We start from the raw sequence: 22,613 nt of genomic DNA, 5'->3' as shown, positions 1-22,613 counted from the left end.
GGGAAACAGGGTAGGAGTTTTTGGGGGTTATTGGTAAGTGTTCTAGAGAAATCCAGGTATTATCAGGTCCTACTTCCTCCTAATGGTGAGCCATTGCCACCCACTAGTGACACAATCTCTAATCTATGGCTTTTTCTCTATGTATCCTAGTTATCTTGTTTCACAATTATCACATGGGTTTGATCCCTGGTCCTGACTGGCTTCCCTCAACTGGCATTTGACTCTCCACTCTTCCTTGGATCCGGCACTAGTGTCACAGCCCCCTAAACCAGCTATTTCTTACAGGTTCTGACATCAGTACTAGCCAGAACAGTGGTGCAGTCTGTAGCAACCACTCAATGTTTGCTTAAAAAAAACTGCTGATATAACATAACATCCCCTTTGAAAGGCCTTACATAGATGGTTACATAGTTGGTGAGGTTAAATAAATACACCTGTCCATCCAGTTTAACCTGATGGTTGTGTGTGCAAATGTGTGTGTTTATGTCACTAACTTTTTCCATATCCCTGTACACTGAATTCGCTAAGTAACATATCTAAACTTTTTTTGAATTTATCTATATGCCCTGCTGACACCACCAACTGTGGAAGGGAGTTCCACATCCTTACAGCTCTAACTGTAAAGAATGCCTTAAGATTGAATCACCTCTCCTCTAACTTCATTGTGTGCCCCCATGTCTTCTTTAAGTTAAATAGTTTCCTCTCAATCCTAGAGTACAAGTTTATGGAGTTTTATATTGCAATCATATGCCCCCCTTAAAGGGGTTGTAAAGGTTAATTTTTTAGTTTCTAAATAGGTTCCCTTAAGCTAGTGCATTGTTGGTTCACTTACCTTTTCCTTCTATTTCCCTTCTAAATGTTATTTTTCTTTGTCTGAATTTCTCACTTCCTATTTCACCTCAGTAAGCTTGCCCCCATCATCCGAGCCGTTCGCAGCATCTCCCCGCAGGGATGTAGTCCCAAGGGAGGGGGCGAGCGCGCTGACTAAACCCTAGCCAGAACGGCTCGGATGATGGTGGAAAGCTTACTGAGGAGGAACAGGAAGTGAGAAATTCAGACAAAGAAAATAAATATTTAGAAGGGAAATCGAAGGAAAAGGTAAGTGAACCAACAATGCACTAGCTTAAAGCGGGAATTCACCCGAAACATTTTTTTTAACATTAGATTGAGGCTCATTTTGTCAAGGGGAATCGGGTAGTTTTTTTAAAATCGATACAGTACTTACCGTTTTTTTTTTTAACAGAGATTACTTACCGTTTTAGAGAGCGATCTTCTCCGCCGCTTCCGGGTATGGTCTTCGGGACTGGGCGTTCCTATTTGATTGACAGGCTTCCGACGGTCGCATACATCGCGTCACGAGTAGCCGAAAGAAGCCGAACGTAGGTGCGGGTCTATACGGCGCCTGCGCACCGACGTTCGGCTACTTTCGGAAAATCATGACGCGATAGATGCGACCGTCGGAAGCCTGTCAATCAAGTAGGAACGCCCAGTCCCGCAGCCCATACCCGGAAGCGGCGGAGAAGATCGCTCTCTAAAACGGTAAGTACTGCTTCGATTGTTAAAAAACAACCCGATTCCCCTAGACAAAATGAGCCTCAATCTAATGTTAAAAAAAAAAGGTTTTTGGGTGAACCTCCACTTTAAAGGAACCTATTTAGAAAATAAAAAACAAACCTTTACAACCCCCAGGGAGAATAAAGTTTAATATTTGTAATTGTTCCTCATAACTGAGGTCCTCCAGACCCCCCGAATAGCTTTGTTGACCTTGATGTGTTTGTAACATATGGAAATACAGATTAGGTTAGCGTAGATTGATTGCATGCAATAACAATAATCGCGTTACCTATACAGCTTGGGTATAGCATGTGCTGCTGTTTTGCGCACATAGGGAGACATGTCAGAAGCTGCCTCTTTTATTGCAAGCATCATAATGGGTACAATGATTGGCACACGGATACTGGAGAGAACACGAAGAGCACTGGCTCGGATCAGTTGGTTGGGGTCCTGCAAAAGAAAACAATGTTTATCTCATTACTAATTTCTCTTTTTATCAGTACAAATATTGCATAACAATAAAAATATGAAAACGGTTTTAGCAGTAACACAAGGTCACAGTTCCTGATAATCAGACATTTGTCTCATGACATTTAAATTATTAATTAATGTCAGCTTGTAAGCAGAAGGGATAGGCTTGATTCCAGACCCATTTTCTTTCCAACAATGAACCCCCCCACCCCCCCCCCCCCCCCCCCCCTTCAGAATGTAATTAGGGAAATTACAGGGAAATCTGATCGTCTTGTTACAAAATGTCTTAATTACATGGAAAAAAGTATTCAATATCCTTTCAACTTATCCTTTCAACTATTTTTTGTAAGCACAAAGGTGCCCATAATGCGTGGATTGGGCTACCTGACCTGGCTTAGGCTGTACCACCAAAATCTTTGTTAGTCAAATGTGAAAGATTGAGCTTCAAAGCAGAGGTTTTGAGCTGAAGAAAAACCAACAGTCAATCATCATTAGTTGATCACGTTCTCTGAAAGCTGTTGTAATTTTAAAGGGGTTGTAAAGGTACAATTTTTTTCCCTAAATAGCTTCCTTTACCTTAGTGCAGTTCTCCTTCACTTACCTCATCCTTCGATTTTGCTTTTAAATGTCCTTATTTCTTCTGAGAAATCCTCACTTCCTGTTCTTCTGTCTGTAACTACACACGGTAATGCAAGGCTTCCTTCCTGGTGTGGAGTGTCGTGCTCTCCCCCTCGCTTGGACTACTGGAGAGTCAGGACGCCCACTAACACACAGCTCCTTTCTCTATCTGCAACGTAGAGAGCGTCCTGACCCTCCTGTAGTCCAAGGGAGGGGGCAAGCACGACACTCCACACCAGGGAGAAAGCCTTGCATTACTGTGTGGAGTTACAGACAGAAGAACAGGACAGAAGAAATAAGGACATTTAAAAGCAAAATGGAAGGATGAGGTAAGTGAAGGAGGATTGCACTAAGGTAAAGGAAGCTATTTAGGAAAAAAAAATTGTACCTTTACAACCCCTTTAATGTTTATATTTTGCTCCAATGCTGTATTCAAATTATAAACTTCCTAACACAAAACAATTATGTATAAAATCCTGTAATTTGCCTGATTGATGGACTATAAAGTTAGGTCGATATATATTTGGACACAGACACAATTTTAGTTGATTCAAGTCCGAATCCGACCCGTCGTATCTATGCGCCTGATTCTTAGAATCAGTTACGCATAGATATTCATTAGATCCGACAGGCGTAAGTCTCTTACGCCGTCGGATCTTAACTGCATTTTTTTTTTGAACGCTAGGTGGCGCCTCCGTCGAATTCCGCGTCGAGTATGCAAATTAGCTAGATACGCAAATTCCCGAACGTACGCGCGGCCGACGCAGTAAAGTTACGACGTTTACGTTAGGCTTTTCCCGGCGTATAGTTGCCCCTGCTATATGAGGCATAAGTGCGGCGTAACAATGTTAAGTATGGCCGTCGTTCCCGCGTCGAAATTTGAAAAAGTTACGTCGTTTGCGTAAGTCGTCCGTGAATGGAGCTGGACGTCATTTACGTTCACGTCGAAACCAATGACGTCCTTGTGGCGTACTTTGGAGCAATGCACACTGGGAAATTCCACGGACGGCGCATGCGCCATTCCGCAAAAACGTCAATCACGTCGGGTCACAGTAGTTTTACATAAAACACTCCCCCCTGATCCAAATTTGAATTAGGTGGGCTTACACCGGCCGATTTATGCTACGCCGCCGCAACTTACGGAGCAAGTGCTTTGAGAATACAGCACTTGCCCGTGTAAGTTGCAGAGGCGTAACGTAAATCAGATACATTACGCCCGCACAATTTTACGCGGCTGTACGTGAATCCGGCCCTTAATCTACAAAGGAAAAAGCAACTGCAAGAGCGTACGCAAAAACATGCTAGTAAAGATTAAAGAAGTTCAGAACTGAGTCCTGATGTTGGTGCCATTATTGATGCTTAACCAACCTTTAAGCCTCTCTGAAAGGTGGAAATGGAGAGAAGAGCCAGATCCTGTTGCTCCTCAGCATAACGAACCAAATAGACGTAAACCAGTTTCTTCACCTAAAAAACAAGACATATAAGCTCTTAATTTAGGGTGTGATTGTCTAGACTCTTTTAAACAGCTTAATAGGACATTCAGATAGTCAGATAGATTCGGAAAATGGTTTAATTTACAATGATATGCCCTTGGTATCAGAGGAAGAAATAATGAAAAAGCAATATTATTTAGGGATTACAATAACAAAAGTACAGTATTTATCGCAGTATAACGCGCTCCCGTGTATACCGCGCACCCCTAAAGTTGCCCCGAATCCTGTGGAAAAAAAGTTTTTTTCTGTACTTACAGTTTTGGTGTCTTGCGTGGCGTCCATCGGCGGCCTCGTCGGGTCTGGCGTCCGCCTGCGGCTTCGGGTGTCCTCTTCGTCGGGTCCGGCGTCCTTCTGTGGCTTTGGGTGTCCTCTTCGTCGGGTCCGGCGTCCGTCTGCGGCTACGGGTGTCCTCTTCGTCGGGTCCGGCGTCCTCCCCGATCGATTCCCGCGCCGAGTTTGAATACTGCGCGGACATATACAGAGCGCAGTACACTCTAGTATTGTTGGCAATGCTCGGCTACCCGCGCTGACGTTCTGTACGTCCAGGACGTCAGCGCGGGAGGAGCAGAGACTGCCCGACAATACACGAGTGTACTGCGCTCGGTATATGTCGGCGCAGTATTCAAACTCGGCGCGGGAAAGCGGGTATCAGCGTATACCGCGCACCCACGATTTTGCCCTGATTTTCAGGGCAAAAAAGTGCGCGGTATACGCCGATAAATACGGTAATACAAGTAAGCTTACAGGTGAGAATTTTTTATATGTTGTACTCCTTGCCTCAAGTCTACAGCCACAGGATATGTTTTTGTGCAGCTGTCACTTTTCGCACTAAGTTGATGTTCTCGTCTTCTCCATGGTGTCCAAACATCTGTGAGCATACGCTGACTATCCCTGTACTGCTGTGTATTGTCATTGTGTGACATCTGTCAGTAAGTGCCTTCTGGCTTAGTTCGCGCTCTCTCATGGGGTCTCCCTTCGGGGGAGCCCCACCTAGTACCTGGGTGGGTCTGTTTCGGCAGACCCTCCAGAGAAAGGGGCCCGTCTAGTTTTGGCTTGTGTACACTCGTTGCACGTTTTTGTGTCACCTCTTTATGTGTGTGCACATTTTTTTGGCACCGGGTGAAGTTTTTGAGTGTGTTTCACACACCATGGGCTTTCTATAAACAAAAATAAGTGCCACCATAACCTTTTTCACCTCACCTCAATATTCTTACAGGCCACGTTTTTCACAACAGCTGGAAATAAATCAGATGTATTCTTTCCTCGTGCTATCATCTGTGAAAGATAAGAAGATAGTATTATTTTGCCAGTCTCAGCACATGATATACCGTATGTTGTCACACAGATGAAGAAATGAATTACTCACAGCAACAATTCTTTTCATGGCCTCCAACTTCAGGGAGTCCTTATTACTGTCCAACATTTCCTTCAAGTCATCGTGTCTGCAGAATGAAGCATAAACCATTTTACACACATTTTTTATATATATAATGTTTTATGTATAGTGTTAATGCAAACATTTTTGTGTACAAGAAGTGATATTTGTGGATTTCTAGGGAGCGACTTATAAAATAACGACAGCAGCTATATCTTCCTGGTGCAAACATTGATTCACCTGCAGATGTGGTATTACAGATTAATTGCCATAATCAATCAATATATATAGATGACGTTCTAGTGAACGAAACGCGTCGGGAGACAACACTGACCCCACTGCCAGGCTTGTTTTAAGCTCTTGTTTTATTCTACTTAAATGTGAGTGTAAAACCTTTTTTTATTAAATACTGTCAAGTATTAATTACAGAATTACGCTATGTGCACCTTTATTTCTTTTTTCCCATTCTGCACAATTTGAAACCTCTGATGTTTTAACATCATTGCATGGGAGCATTTATTGGTACCACTCAATTGGTCTCTGTGAATTCGCTTCATATCAAGTATTATACATAGGGATGTTCTAGGAGGCCCATTGGTTTTCCATCATTGGAGTTCATTTGGATCCTTGGTATTACTCAAGCTTGATTGACCTGATAAGTATATACTTATTTGGGTCCAATCCCTCTGGTAAGCCTCATAATTATCATCAATTGGTGGCGGATCGTCTATCAATCACTGTGTATCACATAAGTCACTATCATTTGATGAATTGGAGTTTGTCACGGACTTAGGTTCACTCACCTTATTGTTCACCTGAACATTTTTGGTATCATTGTACCACTTTTTAAAGACTCATTCACAGGGTTTTTTCCTTTTTAGCGCTACACTTTATTTCTCTGTTTTTACTTTACAAAATTGATCTATTTTTGTGGTGTTGGCTGCTATTTACCACTTTATTGAGCAGCGCGGTAATCATATATACGTCTGTATATATTACTTTTTATATATACCGTATTTATCGGCGTATATCGCGCACTTTTTTGCCCTAAAAATCAGGGCAAAATCGTGGGTGCGCGATATACGCCGATACCCGCGCCGAGTTTTGAATACTGCGCCGACATATACCGAGCGCAGTACACTCGGGTATAGTCGGCCAGTCTCGGCTTCTTCCGCGGTCACGTCCTGGACGTACAGGACGTGAGCGCGACAGTTGCCGAGCCTGCCCGAGTGTATTGCGCTCGGTATATGCTGGCGCAGTATTCAAAACTCGGCGCGGGAAACGAGCGGGGAGGACGCGAGGATGCTGCAGGACGCCGGACCCGCCGAAGAGGACACCGGACCGGCCGAAGAGGACACCGGACCCGCCGCAGAAGGACACCCGAAACCGCAGAAGGACGCCGGACCTGCCGAGGAGGACACCCGAAGCCGCAGAAGGACGCCGGACCCGACGAGGCCGCCGATGGACGCTGCGCAAGACACCAAAACTGTAAGTACAAAAATAACTTTTTTTCCACAGGATTGGGGGTCACTTTAGGGGTGCGTGGTATACGCGGGAGCGCGTTATACCGCGATAAATACGGTATATATATCCTACCTTCTCAATTTCTACATAAAAAAGCATGAACTGTTTTTACTCAACATAAAAGATAAAGACCACCCCGAGTCTCATCTTCCCTACTATTGCTTTAGTAGGCCATCAGCAGCTTGCTCTACTGCTTTCTCTATTGTTCAGACAAATCCCTTCTGTCCTCAGTATATTCTTAGCACTATAGTATGTACAATATTGGTTTGTAAATATCATCATGAAAATTTCCATTTCAGAGTCTGCAGTAGTATTTGCAAAGATTTACAAAGATATAAAGGCAGCTAAACCAGTCAGACTTCTAGTATAATACTTGGCTTAAAAAGTAACCATGTTTTTAAAAGGTAGTCCTAAAGTCCATAATAACACAGAGTTAAAGTGGTTTTAGAGCCAAAATCTTTTTCTACCTTAAAGTGACACTAATGCCGCGTACACACGATCGGTTTGTCTGATAAAAACGGTCTGATAGACCGTTTTCATCAGACTAAACGATCGTGTGTGGGCCCCATCGGTTTTTTATCCATCGGTGAAAAAACTAGGAACTTGTTTTAAAATTATCTGATGGTTAAAAAACCGATAGAAAAAAACGATCGTCTGTGGGCACGTCCATCGGTTAAAAATCCACGCATGCTCAGAATCAAGTCGACGCATGCTTGGAAGCATTGAACTTCATTTTTCTCAGCACGTCGTTGTGTTTTACGTCACCGTTTTCAGACACGATCGTTTTTTTAACCGATGGTGTGTAGGCAGAACTGGTCATCAGTCAGCTTCATCGGATAACTGATGAAAAAATCCATCAGTCCGTTTTCATCGGATGGACCGATCGTGTGTACAGGGCATTAAGGTTCGAAATAAAAAAATAACAAACATGTCATACTTACCTCCGCTTTGCACAGAGTGGCCCTGAACCTCCTCTTCTGGGGTCCCTCGGCAGCTGTCTCTGCTCCTCCCCGCATCTGATAACCCCCTCTGGGAAGCGCTTTGCCAAGGGGGTCACCTTGCGGGCGCGCTCCCAAGTCCAACATTTGCGTCCATAGACACGAATGCCGGACTCGGCCCCGCCCCCCCCCCAGCGCCTGCATCATTGGATTTGATTGACAGTAGTGGGAGCCAATGGCTGCGCTGCTATCAATCTATCCAATGAAGAGCCGAGAAGCCAGTGCGTTCTCGACGTGGGACTTTCGAGGGCCCAGGTAAGTAAACCGGGGGGCTGGGGGGCCTGTAATCATCGGATGTTTTTTCACCAGAAGGTTTACAACCCCTTTAATGTATTCTCTGCATTAAGGTAAAACAATGTTTTACAGCCCCCCCACCTTCCTAACCTCTTATCTGAGTCCTCACTCAATCCAACGCTGTGCATGGCTGGATCTCTTCTCTTATCTCTTCATACAGGCACTCGGCAGTGCCAATGGCTCTTGCTGCTGTCAGTCAAATGCTGTGAGGAGTTAGTGGGGGGGCAGGGCCAAGCCACACTGTGTGTGTGTCTATGGTGTGCGGCTCCATAGACATACACAGCTTGGGAGCAAGCACACGTATGTGCCCCACCGCAGCAAGCCACTTGCACACAGAGAAGAGGAGGGGCCAAGATCATCTGTGTTGGACCCCAGAAGAGGAGATTTAGGGCTGCTCTGTGCAATGCCATTACACAGAGCAGGTGAGTATACCATGTTTATTATTTTAATAAAAAAATGCCTTTAGTAACACTTTAAGGCTGCATTCACACCTGTGCGTTTTGAATCGAAGGGAGAATCGCTGTGATTCTGCCCGCAATTTCAAAACGCTCTGCTAAAATGACACATTGCATAACACGAATTTCAAATGCCATTAATTTTAATGGCACCTAAAAACTCGGTGCCGTACTGCCGTGATAAATTTTGCTACAAACCGCATGGTGTGAAGCTTATTGCTCAAAAAGAATCAGGAGCTTCACAGCCGGTTTCCTACTGCGAATCCTGCTGCATTTTCTCAATGGGCCGGCTGCAGCGAGGGCCAAACTCCCGGCTGATTTCGCCACAGTGAACACAGCAGGAATGGGAGCAGGTACCCGTCAAAACCAGGTACCCACTCTCCCTCCCCCCCAGAAGGTGGCAAATGTCACACCGGAGGGGTGGGGGGAGAGGCAGACAAGCAGAGCTTCCACTTTAGGGTGGAGCTCCGCTTTAATATTAATTCTCCTTTATATTGATGTTTAGTGGGCAGTTAAGGTAGCCAGGATTAGCAAATAATACTCACTCTCACTCCTAGACCGCATATTGTTTAGTACAGCGGTACAGGCAAGGCTGAGACTCTCCAGTAGGAGCTGCTGCCATTTCTATGTGCTATACAGGGGGTCCCCGGGTTACAAACAAGAGCTCCACCCTAAAGTGGAACTCACGCTGATCGGAACCCTCCCCCCCTTCGGTGTCACATTTGACACCTTTCAGGGGGGAGGGGGGTGCAGATACCTGTCTAAAGACAGATATTTGCACCCACTTCCGGCCAGACAGTCTCGGGCAGACTGCGGGCAGAACGTCACTTCCCGTCCTCCCCCCGTTGTGCTCTGGGAACACTCGGCTTCCAGAGCACAGCGGGAGCCAATCAGCGGCGCAGCGCAACTCGCGCTGTAGGGAACCGGGTAGTGAAGACGGAGCGCTTCACTTCCTGGTTCCCTCACTGAGGATGGTGGGGGGGGGCAGCAGAGCGACGAGCGATCGCTCGTCCTCTGCTGCGGACGGCGCTGGACTCCAGGACAAGTAAGTGTCCTAATATTAAAAGTCAGCAGCTGCAGTATTTGTAGCTGCTGGCTTTTAAGATTTTTTTTTCATGGCACAGCTTTAAGTTGAATCTGTTTGTAAGTTGGAACAGGTATATTTTTTAAGTGTAGCTACAGCCCAAAAAAAAACATTTTTAAGCTTTTTGGATAGCATAGGGAAGGGTTAATACCCCTGTAACATTTGTTTTGCTGTCTGTGCCCCTGTTCAGAAGATATTTAACCTCACTTACTGTCCCAATGACAAATGGATTTTGAAAATGTTGGGTTGTTGTGGAAACAAGGATTGGTGATAAAGCTTCCGTGGAGACACCTTTTTCCCATAATACCTCTTATAGGAGTGAATTTCCCTTCCTAGGGGTAGATTTCCTTTCACTTCCTGTTGTCTCCTTCCGTTTGTAAGTCGAATGTTTGTAACTAGGGGACCCCATGTATGGCTTTGGATCCTCTCTTGTTTCATATCAATTGCAACTAAGCCTACTTGAGCAGGTAAAGTAATGTGAGGAAAACTACCCTACACTTCTTAATGCCCGAGCCAGCAACTGGTGGCCCCGTAACAGCGTGGTAGAAGGCAGACAAAAAGAAAGAGTATACATTTTCAAGTCACCCTTACTAAGACCCTTTTCTTTGTCCTTTGCCCCAAGTGCAACTACAGGGGTTGCATTGGTGGCAACTACATCCTTGCTGGCAGCTAGCATTTACAGGTGGAGAGGTCAGTAATAGATAAATACTTTCCTAAAAAAGTTTCCTCTAAATTGCCTGTGTGGTTCTTAGATATCTAATTTCACTGAATTGTCTGCTCTGCTGTTCTTCCTAGAGCAGCCAAGGTTCCATGGGACCCTAGGGCTCCTTCAAAGGTTGCTTTCTTGAGCAATAAGCAATTTCTGCCTCTTAGATAAGTAACAGCTGACAATAATGTTTTTTTTACATCATTGGTGTCAGTGGTTACCAATCTAATGCCTTGTATACACGACCGGTTTTCCTGGCAGGAAAACTGCCATTAGCGCTTTTGGCCGGGAATCCCGGCCGTGTGTATGCTCCATCGCAGTTTTCCCCACACGAAAACCGCCGGGAATCCTGGCGGGAAAAAAGAGAACATGGGATTCCCGGCGGTTTTTAAGCCGGCAGTTTCCCTATGGGGAAAACCTGCGGTGGAGCATACACACGGCCGGGTTTCCCGACCAAAGCTCTCGTGGCAGTTTTCCTGTCAGGAAATACGGCCGTGTGTAGGGGGAAAAAGCTATCGAGCAGGTTCTCGGTTTTCCCCTTGGTTTTCCCAGCAGACTTTATACAGCCGGGAAAACTGATCGTTTGCACAAGGCATTAGAGAACAAAAATGCTCACTGGTCAATAAAAACCCTAGCAACCAATGACCACATGAGTCTTCCCTGTGACCATCTCACAAATGTACAGTGAGCTATAGATATAGTAATTATAAACGGGGGTTCCCTGAGACTGGAAAGTTATTTCAAGGGTTCACCCATGTTAGAAAGTTTAACTACTTGCCGACCAGCCACCGTCATTTTACTGCGGCGAGAGCCCGTAGCTATACGTCGGCTGTCGCGCAGGCCCGACAGCGGCGCGCGCCCCCGTGCCTGGCAGGTACGATCGCTGCCGGGCACACGCGATCGCTCGTTACAGAGCGGGGACCGGGAGCTGTGTGTGTAAACACACAGCTCCCGGTCCTGTCAGGGGGGGAAATGCTGATCTTCTGTTCATACAATGTATGAACGGAAGATCAGTCATTTCCCCTAGTGAGGCCACCCCCCCTACAGTTAGAACACACCCAGGGAACATACTTAACCCCTTTACCGCCCCTAGTGTTAACCCCTTCACTGCCAGTGGCATTTTTATAGTTATCCAATGCATTTTTATAGCACTGATCGTTATAAAAATGCCAATGGTCCCAAAAATGTGTCAAAAGTGTCCGCCATAATGTCGCAGTACCGGAAAAAAAACGCTGATCGCCGCCATTACTAGTAAAAAAAAAATATTAATAAAAATGCCATAAATATACCCCCTATTTTGTAAACGCTATAACTTTTGCGCAAACCAATCAATAAACGCTTATTGCGATTTTTATAGCACTGATCGTTATAAAAATGCCAATGGTCCCAAAAGAGTGTCAAAAGTGTCCGAAGTGTCCGCCATAATGTCGCAGTACTGAAAAAAAATCGCTGATCTCCACCATTACTAGTAAAAAAAAAATATTAATAAAAATGCCATAAAACTACCCCCTATTTTGTAACCGCTATAACTTTTGCGCAAACCAATCAATAAACGCTTATTGCGATTTTTTTTTACAAAAAATATGTAGAAAAATATGCATCGGCCTAAACTGAGGAAAAACATTTTTTTTATATATTTTGGGGGATATTTATTATAGCAAAAAGTCAAAAGTATAAATTTTTTTAAAAATTGTCACTCTATTTTTGTTTATAGCGCAAAAACTAAAAACTGCAGAGGTGATCAAATACCACCAAAAGAAAGCTCTATTTGTGGGGAAAAAAGGACGCCAATACTGTTTGGGAGCTACGTCGCACGACCGCGCAATTGTCAGTTAAAGCGACGCAGTGCCGAATCGCAAAAAGTGCTCTGGTCTTTGACCAGCAATATGGTCCGGGCGTTAAGTGGTTAAGAAAGGCTACCCTAGGGAGTGTCTAGGTTGGATTCAAATGAAAAAAGAATTTGGATGAATCTATAAAAACTTCAGACATCCAGAATCAAAATTATTTGGTAAGAACTTCAGTTCATAAGTATTCACCACATACTGTAATAAATGTTTTAGTGGACTTCGGCATGAATTGTGCAACTTTTTTCCTGTGTATTTACAGTAACTTTTTTTTTTTTACTATACATTGCATGTGATATAAACCAGTTTGGAACTGAAAGTGTTAACAGCCTTCACCCTGTTGTCACTATTTAATTTGACACTTATGCGTGAAATATTCATCAATGGTCTCTGGTTGCACCAGGGTGAAAAAGAATGCCAAGCTGCTGATGGTAACCGCAGCAACCCTTGATTTAGCTTTTCGTCAAAGTGACTCTGTTCACATCTGGTGACCCCATGTATTTGTCTAATTATTGATGCTGAATATCTCTTGTAATGGACCACGCACATTAAAACAGAAAAAAACACACTTGGTAAAGACTAGCGTGACTGTAACCATATGAACAAAGCAAGATGGGGAATGCAACAATCATTCTCTATTAAAGTCCCATTATTTCTAATGCTTTATATACTGACTCTCAGGATTCCAAACTAAATATATAGTCTTTTTTTTGTTTATTTGTAAAATACTTATATTATTAGGAACTATCAGTACAGTTAAAGTCTTTGACGGAAGACTTTTAAATTGACATAGGACTCTGGGTTGCTGAGCAGATATGCAACTGTATGGACTGCTATAACTACAGATACATTGACGATTTATTGTTCTGTATTATACTAGTAAGGATGCTAGGAACTAAATAATAAACATAACATAACACTAGCTAAAGCTAAGCTAGATATTATGGAAAGAATACAGTATTAAAGTGGAACTTCACTCTCCCATTTCTCTATATTTCTTCAGTTATTTCCTGGTTTCTTGACTAGGCAAATGATGTCATACATCCCAAGAGTGTTCAGGAGGGAAGGAGAGAAGGGGTTTTCTCAGCTAAGCACACCCTCCTACATGCATGATGACCTAAGGGCAGATGGATTCCAGAAAGGAAATGCCTCATTTGCCCTTTCTCAAGATGTTTTTTTTTCAAAGTGAGTTCTCAACAAAATAAAGCATAGAGACATAGATGGAAGGGGGAGGGGGGGTGTTGCTTTGAATATTAACTGCTTCCTGCTGTATAGTGAAATGAAAGACGGGCGGGAGCACTCTCGTTCTGGGAGGACGTCAGATGACTGCAGGCTGAAGCCCGCTGTTGGCTGACATCACAGAGCCGGTCAAGGCTGGAGCAAGATCATTACAATGAAGTCGGGATCCTCCCAGAACCCGGACCGGCACCAGGCTTAGCCTCTTAACGAGCCACTGAGAGCCTGAGCCAGCCGCTCTAGCCCCCTCCACAGCCAAGCTCTCCAGTGACGATCACCAGCTCTGAGAACCAAGCAATCAGCAGTGTTTGATAGCTCGTTTCTTAGACATAGAGCTGCAGGGGGACAGATGCAGCATAGGACCGATGCTGCATCCAACTAGGTAAGTATGATTTAAAAAAAAAAAAAAACTGAACTTCTCTTTTAACTTTCCCTCTTGCTGATAAACAGGACAAATGTAGAAAACACAATGTTAACTAGAAAATGCATTTCCTGCAGAAAATGCGTGGGAATGCTGAATAGCTGAATTGCTAAGCCCACACAAAAGCCATTCACCATAACCACTACACTATCTTTAGGACATACAAGCAGTGTTCCTTCAGTACTTATAAAGCCTCTCTTTGATCATTAATCCCCACACCTAACGAGTGAGAGAACCCTTCAAACAAGCCTTAATAAATCCACAACAGTACATGCTATCAAAACAGCGACTTCACCGTTAGAGACACACGGCATTTGTGAACGTATCGGTATATTTATGTTGATAAACTTAAAAATGTGGGCATGTCAACGATTTAAAAAATAAGTTCACTGTGCGTTTCGTGTAGATCTCTTGTCATTTGGAAGCTCAACCAGCCAAAAGTAAAAGGTGTATCACAAAACTAAGCACATTGCCTGAAACTAGACAAAAATATATACATTGCGTATGACAAGTAGATCTTGTGGGCATGAGAGCAATTTATAGAGAAGAAACTAAGATCATTTTTTTAGAGCTCTGTGCTGTAGCGATGACATCATCCACTCTAGACAACCCCATAGACACTCTGTTAAATCGATAAAATTTCCTGAAATGATCACTAAACTTAAACAGCTTTTTCACAAAAATTATAAAAGATATCAAACTGAAAAGATATAGCCGAATAGCTGAATATTTTGTGAACATTTTAAAGTTTGTTTGGTGTCTGTAGGTGAAAGTATGAAGGAGCTGAAACTTTTGGGAGCGGAACAAGATTTTAAGGATTTGAAGCATGCTCTCATTGACTTCAATGTTAATTGATAAAGTTTCCTGAAATGATCACTAAACTTAAATAGCTTTTTCACAAAAACTATAAAAGATATCAAACTGAAAAGATTTAGCTGGATAGCTGAATAATTTGTGAACATTTTAACCACTTAAGGACCCCTTCACGCCGATATACGTCGGCAGAATGGCACGGCCGGGCACAAGCACGTACCTGTACGTCCTCTTTAAGAGCCCAGCTGTGGGGTCGCCAGCGCGCCGGTCCGAAGCTCCGTGACCGTGCCCGTGGGACCCGATCGCCGCCGGTGTCCCGTGATAGGTCACAGGAGCTTAAGAACGGGGAGAGGTGTGTGTAAAACCCATCCCCTCAAGAAGTCACGTGATGTGACGAATACGCATCGGGAATAGGAGTTACAGAGCCGACACAGACCGACGGCGATGAGACAAGCTCGCCGCTCGTAGGTGTTTTGCTTCTGCCCCCATTTTAAATGTGAGTTTTTACTTTGCTGCTACTTGTACCCTAATAAATTTTATAAGATACTGCACCATGGGCCTTCCTCTCTTTTCTTCCATCTTGTACCCCCTGAGCACTGGCTGATACTACGGACAGGAGGTGGAAGACACAGAGAAAGTAGAAGTAAGAGTTGTTTTGTCTGTCAGTGATCCTCCAGCATACCAGTTCCGGATACGAACGCGGTGTTCGTGGAGATAGGTCCACTATCCACAGCCTCAATGTGAGTGCGTGTATATGTGATATATCATTTCCAAGGTTTCCCACAGGATTATGCTATTATCCATTTATTTTTGCTTCCATGTTTGTATGAACATTTGACGAGGAGCCCCCTTCATCTCAACTTCAATCCGTGTGACTGCACCCCTAGGGAGACATTGTTTGGTACTTTGAGCCATCCGTGCTATGGCTCTGAGGTGAGCATCTAGTACCACAAGAGGTGTGCGCACCGAAGTCTGCCTACTTTCACACTGGACTGTCTTCTGGGATGTCACTATTTTAAATAGACTTTTTTCACGTATTTTTGTTATACACTGTTTCTGTACACAGTTATTTTAGTTTGTATAAGCTACTGTTTGGTTCACATCCGTGCACCTTTACTACTGTGTTTCTGGTTTATCCAGCCTGGTACATTGTGTCACTTTATGTTCACATTATATGTTGTTTATTCACCTCTTTTTCCCTGTAATAGTCACCTAGTATCTATTTATTTATTTATGTATTTCACTTTAGGGTTACCTACCTGTTAGGTATTGAGATCACGCTTCTATTATTAGTTTTCACAGCGCTTCACCATCACTTTCCAGATATATATATATATATATATATATATATATATATATATAGATGTATATTTAGTATACTGTGTGAATAGGAACACATAGCAAACATACAGTAGTGGGGTTTGCTGAAATGAGACTGCAATGCACTGAAATATTAGGTCCTGAGTATTGGCTGAACCATTCAGTTGACATAGTGCTGAGCACTGATAGTATTGTTTACTCCTATCTATCACACACTAGGTCATCTACTTCTTTCAACTTTCTGAAAGAAATGTAAGATTATGCATTTCATCACTTCTATTTACTTTCCAGCTCATGAAGCCCTGCCATGTCCTGTGTTACATGTAATAGGCCGGAAGCGTTATGTTTGAATTTCACAGTCTAGGTATTTCCAGTGCTTCTATGTGTCAAGCCTAGAGCTGGCCACGCACATTATAATCTGATCTTGTAATCATTGTACAATCTAATATACTGTATAAGCCGACCCGAATATAAGCAGAGGCACCTAATTTTACAACAAAAAAATGGGAAAACTTATTGACTCGAGTATAAGCCTAGGGTGTCCATCTGCATGCCTCACTGTGCCTCACTTTGTCCATGTGCATGCCTCACTGTGTCCATGCCTCACTGTGCCATGCCTCACTGTGTCCATGACTAGACTGACGTTTAACATGGGAGTCTATGCAAGGGGTACCCAGCTTTGAAAAATCGGTGCTCCCCAGCAGTAGGTCCCTCAGACAACAAACTTTGCACACTTGAAGAGGAAAAATGGGGCTACATGTGTGCCAAGTTCCGGGTTCAGGGGACCTACGACTGGCCGGTACTGGGTCCCCAAATCAAAGGATAAATGACCCTTTAACTTGGGAGTCTATGAAAGGTATGCCCGGCTTTGAAAAATCGGTGCTCCCCGGTCGTAGGTCCCCTGGACAAAAAAACTTTGTACACTTGTAAAGGAAGAGTGTGGCTACATGTGTGCCAAGTTTAGGGTCCAGGAGACCTACGGTCGGCCAGTACCGGGTCCCCAAATTCCGGGAGGTCAGGCGCAAAAAGGTGACTCGAGTATAAGCCGATGGGGGCATTTTCAGCACAAAAAAATGTGCTGAAAAACTCGGCTTATACTCGAGTATATACGGTATATCAATTTGGTAGGCCTTTGCACTATTAAAGCTGAATTCCAGGTATTTATTTTTCATAGTACATTGGTCCATCTTGGCCCTGGTATTCCATACCTGGTCAATCTCTGTGAAAGGAGATATACTGAAGTAGCCGCTACTACTAAAGTGATCCTTGCTGTACTCTGGGTGCTGTGGCAAGCAGCTGCCCCACTGCCTAATAACCACAGGGCCCATTCCACTGGCACCAGTGGCATTCAAAAAAAGCTTTAAATTTTGTCTAATTGGACAAGATGGCAAGGTGGGTCTGTGATGTCATGATCTCCACCTCCTCTCAGAACACCTTGTCTTCATTACGAAGAATACTAAGCATTCTCTGAATAGTGCCCGCGCCGAGTGGGCGACCCCCTACTTACTATGCATCTGGACAGCAACTCTGCACGTGACAAAGATTATTGTAGTAGTAGATACTACTACAGTGATTCTACTCTTCCATAAGGGTTGATTAGGTATGAAATATGACATAGTGGACCAATATAACTATACAAGAAAAAAATCATACCTGGAATTTAGTTTTTGGTAAGTCTAAAAGTGATTGTACAATCAGATTGTACCATGTTTGGTTTAAATCAGGGGTGCCCAACCAGTGGCCCGGGGACCACATGTGGCCCGCGGAGCCCTCTGAGGTTGCCCGCGACCTCCTGCTCTGGGATGGAATAGAATAGAATACTGTTATTAAAGGTACGTTTAATACTAAAATCACAGTGTATATATGGGCATATCTGTTCTGCAGTGGTTACTGGGCTGCTTTCAATGTAAATGGACTTGTGTCTGCTTACAAACGCCTACCTCCAATCCGATCTGACAAAAAAGTAGAGTGGGCTCTATAGAGTAGAGTGGGCTGCCATGCACCCGCTCCGCTCACTGTGGCCCGCGACTGGTTACCAAGTCGCTTAGGTGGCCCTCGCTCTTCAAAAGTTTGGGCACCCTTGGTTTAAATGGATCACTGCATTTATTGTAATGACACATGTGAATGTTTCTGTCCTTTTTAATAGAAATGCTGTTTGTTTCTGTACTTTGTGCTTTGCTGAATTGCATAATAATAAACTATAAATGTAAATGGTTAACTGCAACCAAATTGCTTGAAGCGTCAAAGCAGATGGGGCAGGTAGAAAAGTAAAGAGGCAAAACATGATACTGATACTGGGAATAAAAATAATTGATTAGACAATAATAATCATTTGTTTTTCCCACAGCTTTTAGCATCTATATCAGCCATTCTCTACCAGGGTTCCTCCAGAGGTTCCCTGAGCTGTGGCTAATAGACTTCCAATTTAATGGTGAATAAGAAGCTCCAGGTCCAACACTACCTTGCCGAGCCAGTGGCATGACAGCTATGATCCTTTTAGCTGTCTGTAAGGGCAACATAATGACCAGCACTGTAAGGGGGTGTGGGATTTTTTTTTTACTGACATTTTCCCAATGACCCCCGATTGACGACCCAAGCAGGGGTTCTTCAAGACCATAAAATTACTTTAAAGTAGTTCTAAAGGCAGAAGTCTTTTTTTTTTTTTACCTTAATACATTTCTGCAATAAGGTAAAAAAAAAAAATCTATTATCAGCTTCCCCCCTCCCCCATACTCACCTGGCTCCCCTTTCTAACCAGTGCTGTTCCTAAGAGCAGCATCCCTGCTCTCTCTCCTCACAGACACAGAGGCAGCAGCAGGAACCATTGGCTCCTGCTGAGGTCAATCAAATCCTGTGAGTATGGGGCAGGTCCAAACCATGATGTGTTTGTCTGTGGACACACATATCCCATTTCGGAAACAAGCCTGTATGTGTGCCACCATAGTAAGCGGATTGCTATGGGAGCAGACACAGAAGAGGAGGACCAAGAGCGCTAGCGGGGACCCCAGAAGAGGAGGTTCGGGAGCTGCACTGTGCAATACCATTGCACAGAGCAAGTAAGTTCAACATCTTTCTTATTTTAATAGAAAATGCCGAGCCTTTACGATCACTTTACGGGTTTCTCTGGGGTAAAAAGTTTCAGGAAAGGTTGGTCTCTATATAGTGAGAACAAAGTGCAATAATTCGCCTTGGCCAAAATCTTGATTTGCTCTGAATTCTCTAAACTGCTGAAAGCTGATGTTACATAGTTACATATAGTTAGTCAGGTTAAAAACAGACACAGGTCCATCCAGTTCAACCACAAAAAAAATAAAAACAATGGCCCAGATTCTCAAAGGGCTTACGACGGCGCAACGCAATGTACGCCGTCGTAAGTCCTAAACTGGGCTGTCTTATCTATGCGACTGATTCTTAGAATCAGTTACACATAGATATCCATTAGATCCGACAGCCGTAAGGCTCTTACGCTGTCGGATCTTAAATGCAATTTTTTTTTTGCCGCTAGGTGTTGCCTCCGTAGTTTTCCCCGTCGAGTATGCAAATTAGCTAAATACGCGAATTCCCGAACGTACGCGCTGACGACGCAGTGCGCGGCGTAAAGTTGCCCCTGCTATATGAGGGGCAACCAATGTTAAGTATGGCCGTTGTTCCCGCATCAAAATCTTTAAATTTACGTTGTTTGCGTAAGTCGTCCGTGAATGGGGCTGGATGCCATTTACGTTCACGTCGAAACCAATGACGTCCTTGCGACGTCATTTGGAGCAATGCACCCTGGGATATTTTCCGGACGGCGCATGCGCAGTACGTTCGGCGCGGAAACACGCTTAATTTAAATGCTCCACGCCCCCTACCCGGCTAATTTGAATTAGGCGGGCCTTCGCCGGGTGATTTACGCTAGGCCGCCGCAACTTTACAGGCAAGTTCTTTGTGAATAAAGCACTTGCCTGTAAAACTTGCGGCGGCGTAACGTAAATCAGATACGTTACGCCCGCACAGTTTTACGCCCATCTACGAGAATCTGGGCCAATAACAATAATAATATCATACAATTCCATATACCCAATTTTGTTTCACAAACCTAATTCTATACCCACAGTTGATCCAGAGGAATGCGAAAAAACCCCAGCAGAGCAAGATCCAATTTGCTACAGCAGGGGAAAAATTCCTTCCTGATCCCCTGAGGCCTCGTACACACGACCGAGGAACTCGACGTGCCAAACACATCGAGTTCCTCGTCGAGTTCAGTGTTGAAGCCGCCGAGGATCTCGGCGGGCCGACTTTTCCCATTGACTAACGAGAAAATAGAGAACATGTTCTCTTTTCGGCCCGACGAGTTCCTCGCTGAAAAGTGTACACACGACCGAGTTTCTCGGCAGAATCCAGCTCCGACCGAGTTTCTCGCTGAATTCTGCCGAGAAACTCGGTCGTGTGTACGGGGCCTGAGAGGCAATCGGATATTCCCCGGATCAACTTTACCTATAAATGTCAGTATCCAGTTATATTTTGTACATCTAGGAAAGTATCCAGGCCTTTCTTAAAGCAATCTACTGAGCTGGTCAGAACCACCTCTGCAGGGGGTCTATTCCACATTTTCACAACTGTGAAGAAACCTTTCCGTATTTGATTGTTTGATTGTTGAGAGTAACAGCACATCACAATCTCTCATTAAATAATCTGCCATGCTTACCCACTGGTACATGTGATTATCCCATATTATTCATTTACATACCATACAGTACATATTGCAAAACTGGAAAAAATAAATAAACGCATCATCTCTACATCCTATCCTTCCTCTAACACTTCTTCAATTAAAAACATTTTTCTGCATAAATTCCTTTTTTCTTTGATGTCAGAAATAGGTCAGTAACAAAGATGACAATGCCTAGCTGTAGAAAGAGGCAAAACTACAAAAAACGCAAATGGAAAATTGGTTATCGCAAAAACCTGGCAGAAATGTTGGTTAATTAAAGTGGATGTAAACCCAAAATGTTTTTTTTTTTTATGTCACAATGTAGAGAATACGATTTCCTATCATCTGTGCCCAGTCTTGCCACACAGAGTTAATCCAGCTCTGAGCAATCCTCTTTTATTGTTCAGTGAAAAATAACAGACTTCCAGAAAAAAACCTGTCTAAATAAAAAGTCCTTTCCTCTCTCCTTGCTTTGAGTGACAGGTTATTTACATATCTAGCTTGGACATGTTTATCATATGTTATGTTATGTTTATTCAAATATGAGGTGATCCACAGTATAAAAAGTGAGAAATCCACCCCTCCCCCCACATAACACATCCTGGTAATATACAATGAACTGTGGATCACCTCATATTATGATAAACATAACATAACATAACATATAATAAACATGTCCAAGCTAGATATGTAAATAACCTGTCACTCAAAGCAAGGAGAGAGGAAAGGACTTTGGGGCAGATCCACAAAAGAATAGATACGCCCGCGTAATTTTAAATTTCCCGCGTCGTATCTTTGTTTTGTATCTACAAAACAAGATACGACGGCATCTGGGATCGATTTGACAGGCGTACGTCTTCGTACGCCATCGGATCTTAGATGCAATTTTTCGGCGGCCGCTAGGTGGCGTTTCCGTCAAATTCCGGGTCGAGTATGTAAATTAGATAGTTACGGCGATCCACGAACGTACGTCCGGCCGGCGCATTTTTTTACGTCGTTTGCGTTCGGCTTTTTCCCGGTGTATAGTTAAAGCTGCTGTTATGAGGCGTACTCAATGTTAAGTATGGCCGGCGTTCCCACGTACAATTTTGAATTTTTTACGTCGTTTGCGTAAGTCGTTGGCGAATAGGGATTTGCGTAGAATGACGTCACCGTCGTGAGCATTGGCTTATTCCGGGTTAATTTTGAGCATGCGCACTGGGATATTCCCAGGGACGGCACATGCGCAGTTAAAAAAAAACGTTGTTTACGTCGGATCACGACGTATTGACATAAAACACGCCCCCATTACATCCATTTGAATTCCGCGCCCTTACGCCGCCAAAGATACACTATGCCGCCGTAACTTACGACGCAAATTCTTTGTCGATTCGAAATAAAAAAAAAGTTGCGGCGGCGTAGTGTATCTTAGATACGCTGCACCCAGCGGAAGATTACGCGCAGGTACGTGGATCTGCCCCTTTGTATTTAGACAGGTTTTTATCTGGAGGTCTGTTAATTTTCACTGAACAATAAAAGAGGATTGCTCAGAGCTGGATTAACTCTGTGTGGCAAGACTGGGCACAGATGATAGGAAATCTTATACTCTACATTGTGACATAAAAAAAAAAACATTTTGGGTTTACATCCACTTTAATCTAAAATTATAAAGTTTATAGCAGCAAATCATGTTCAGTAATACTAATATGGATAATATAATAATAGGATATCAATG

At 43.6% G+C, this 22,613-nt stretch overlaps 1 protein-coding gene across 14 annotated transcripts in view; it reads right to left on the bottom strand.

Moving 5' to 3' along the window:
- Window positions 1–22,613, bottom strand: part of AP3B2 (adaptor related protein complex 3 subunit beta 2) — a 129,038-nt gene that overhangs the window by 84,996 nt on the left and 21,429 nt on the right. For all 14 annotated transcript variants that reach the window (XM_040342904.1, XM_040342905.1, XM_040342906.1 and 11 more), the window contains exons 2-5: window positions 5,503–5,578; window positions 5,337–5,411; window positions 4,012–4,107; window positions 1,844–2,004 (exon numbers count right to left, since the gene is read on the bottom strand). In XM_040342904.1, the coding sequence (XP_040198838.1) occupies window positions 1,844–2,004; window positions 4,012–4,107; window positions 5,337–5,411; window positions 5,503–5,578 (408 nt within the window). The remainder of the gene's footprint in view (window positions 1–1,843; window positions 2,005–4,011; window positions 4,108–5,336; window positions 5,412–5,502; window positions 5,579–22,613) is intronic.

This window comes from Rana temporaria, chromosome 3, assembly GCF_905171775.1.
Source record: "Rana temporaria chromosome 3, aRanTem1.1, whole genome shotgun sequence".
In the NCBI taxonomy this organism is placed as follows: domain Eukaryota; kingdom Metazoa; phylum Chordata; class Amphibia; order Anura; family Ranidae; genus Rana; species Rana temporaria.
Note: the sequence above shows the minus strand (reverse complement) of the source record. Positions and strands in the feature narration are given on the sequence as shown.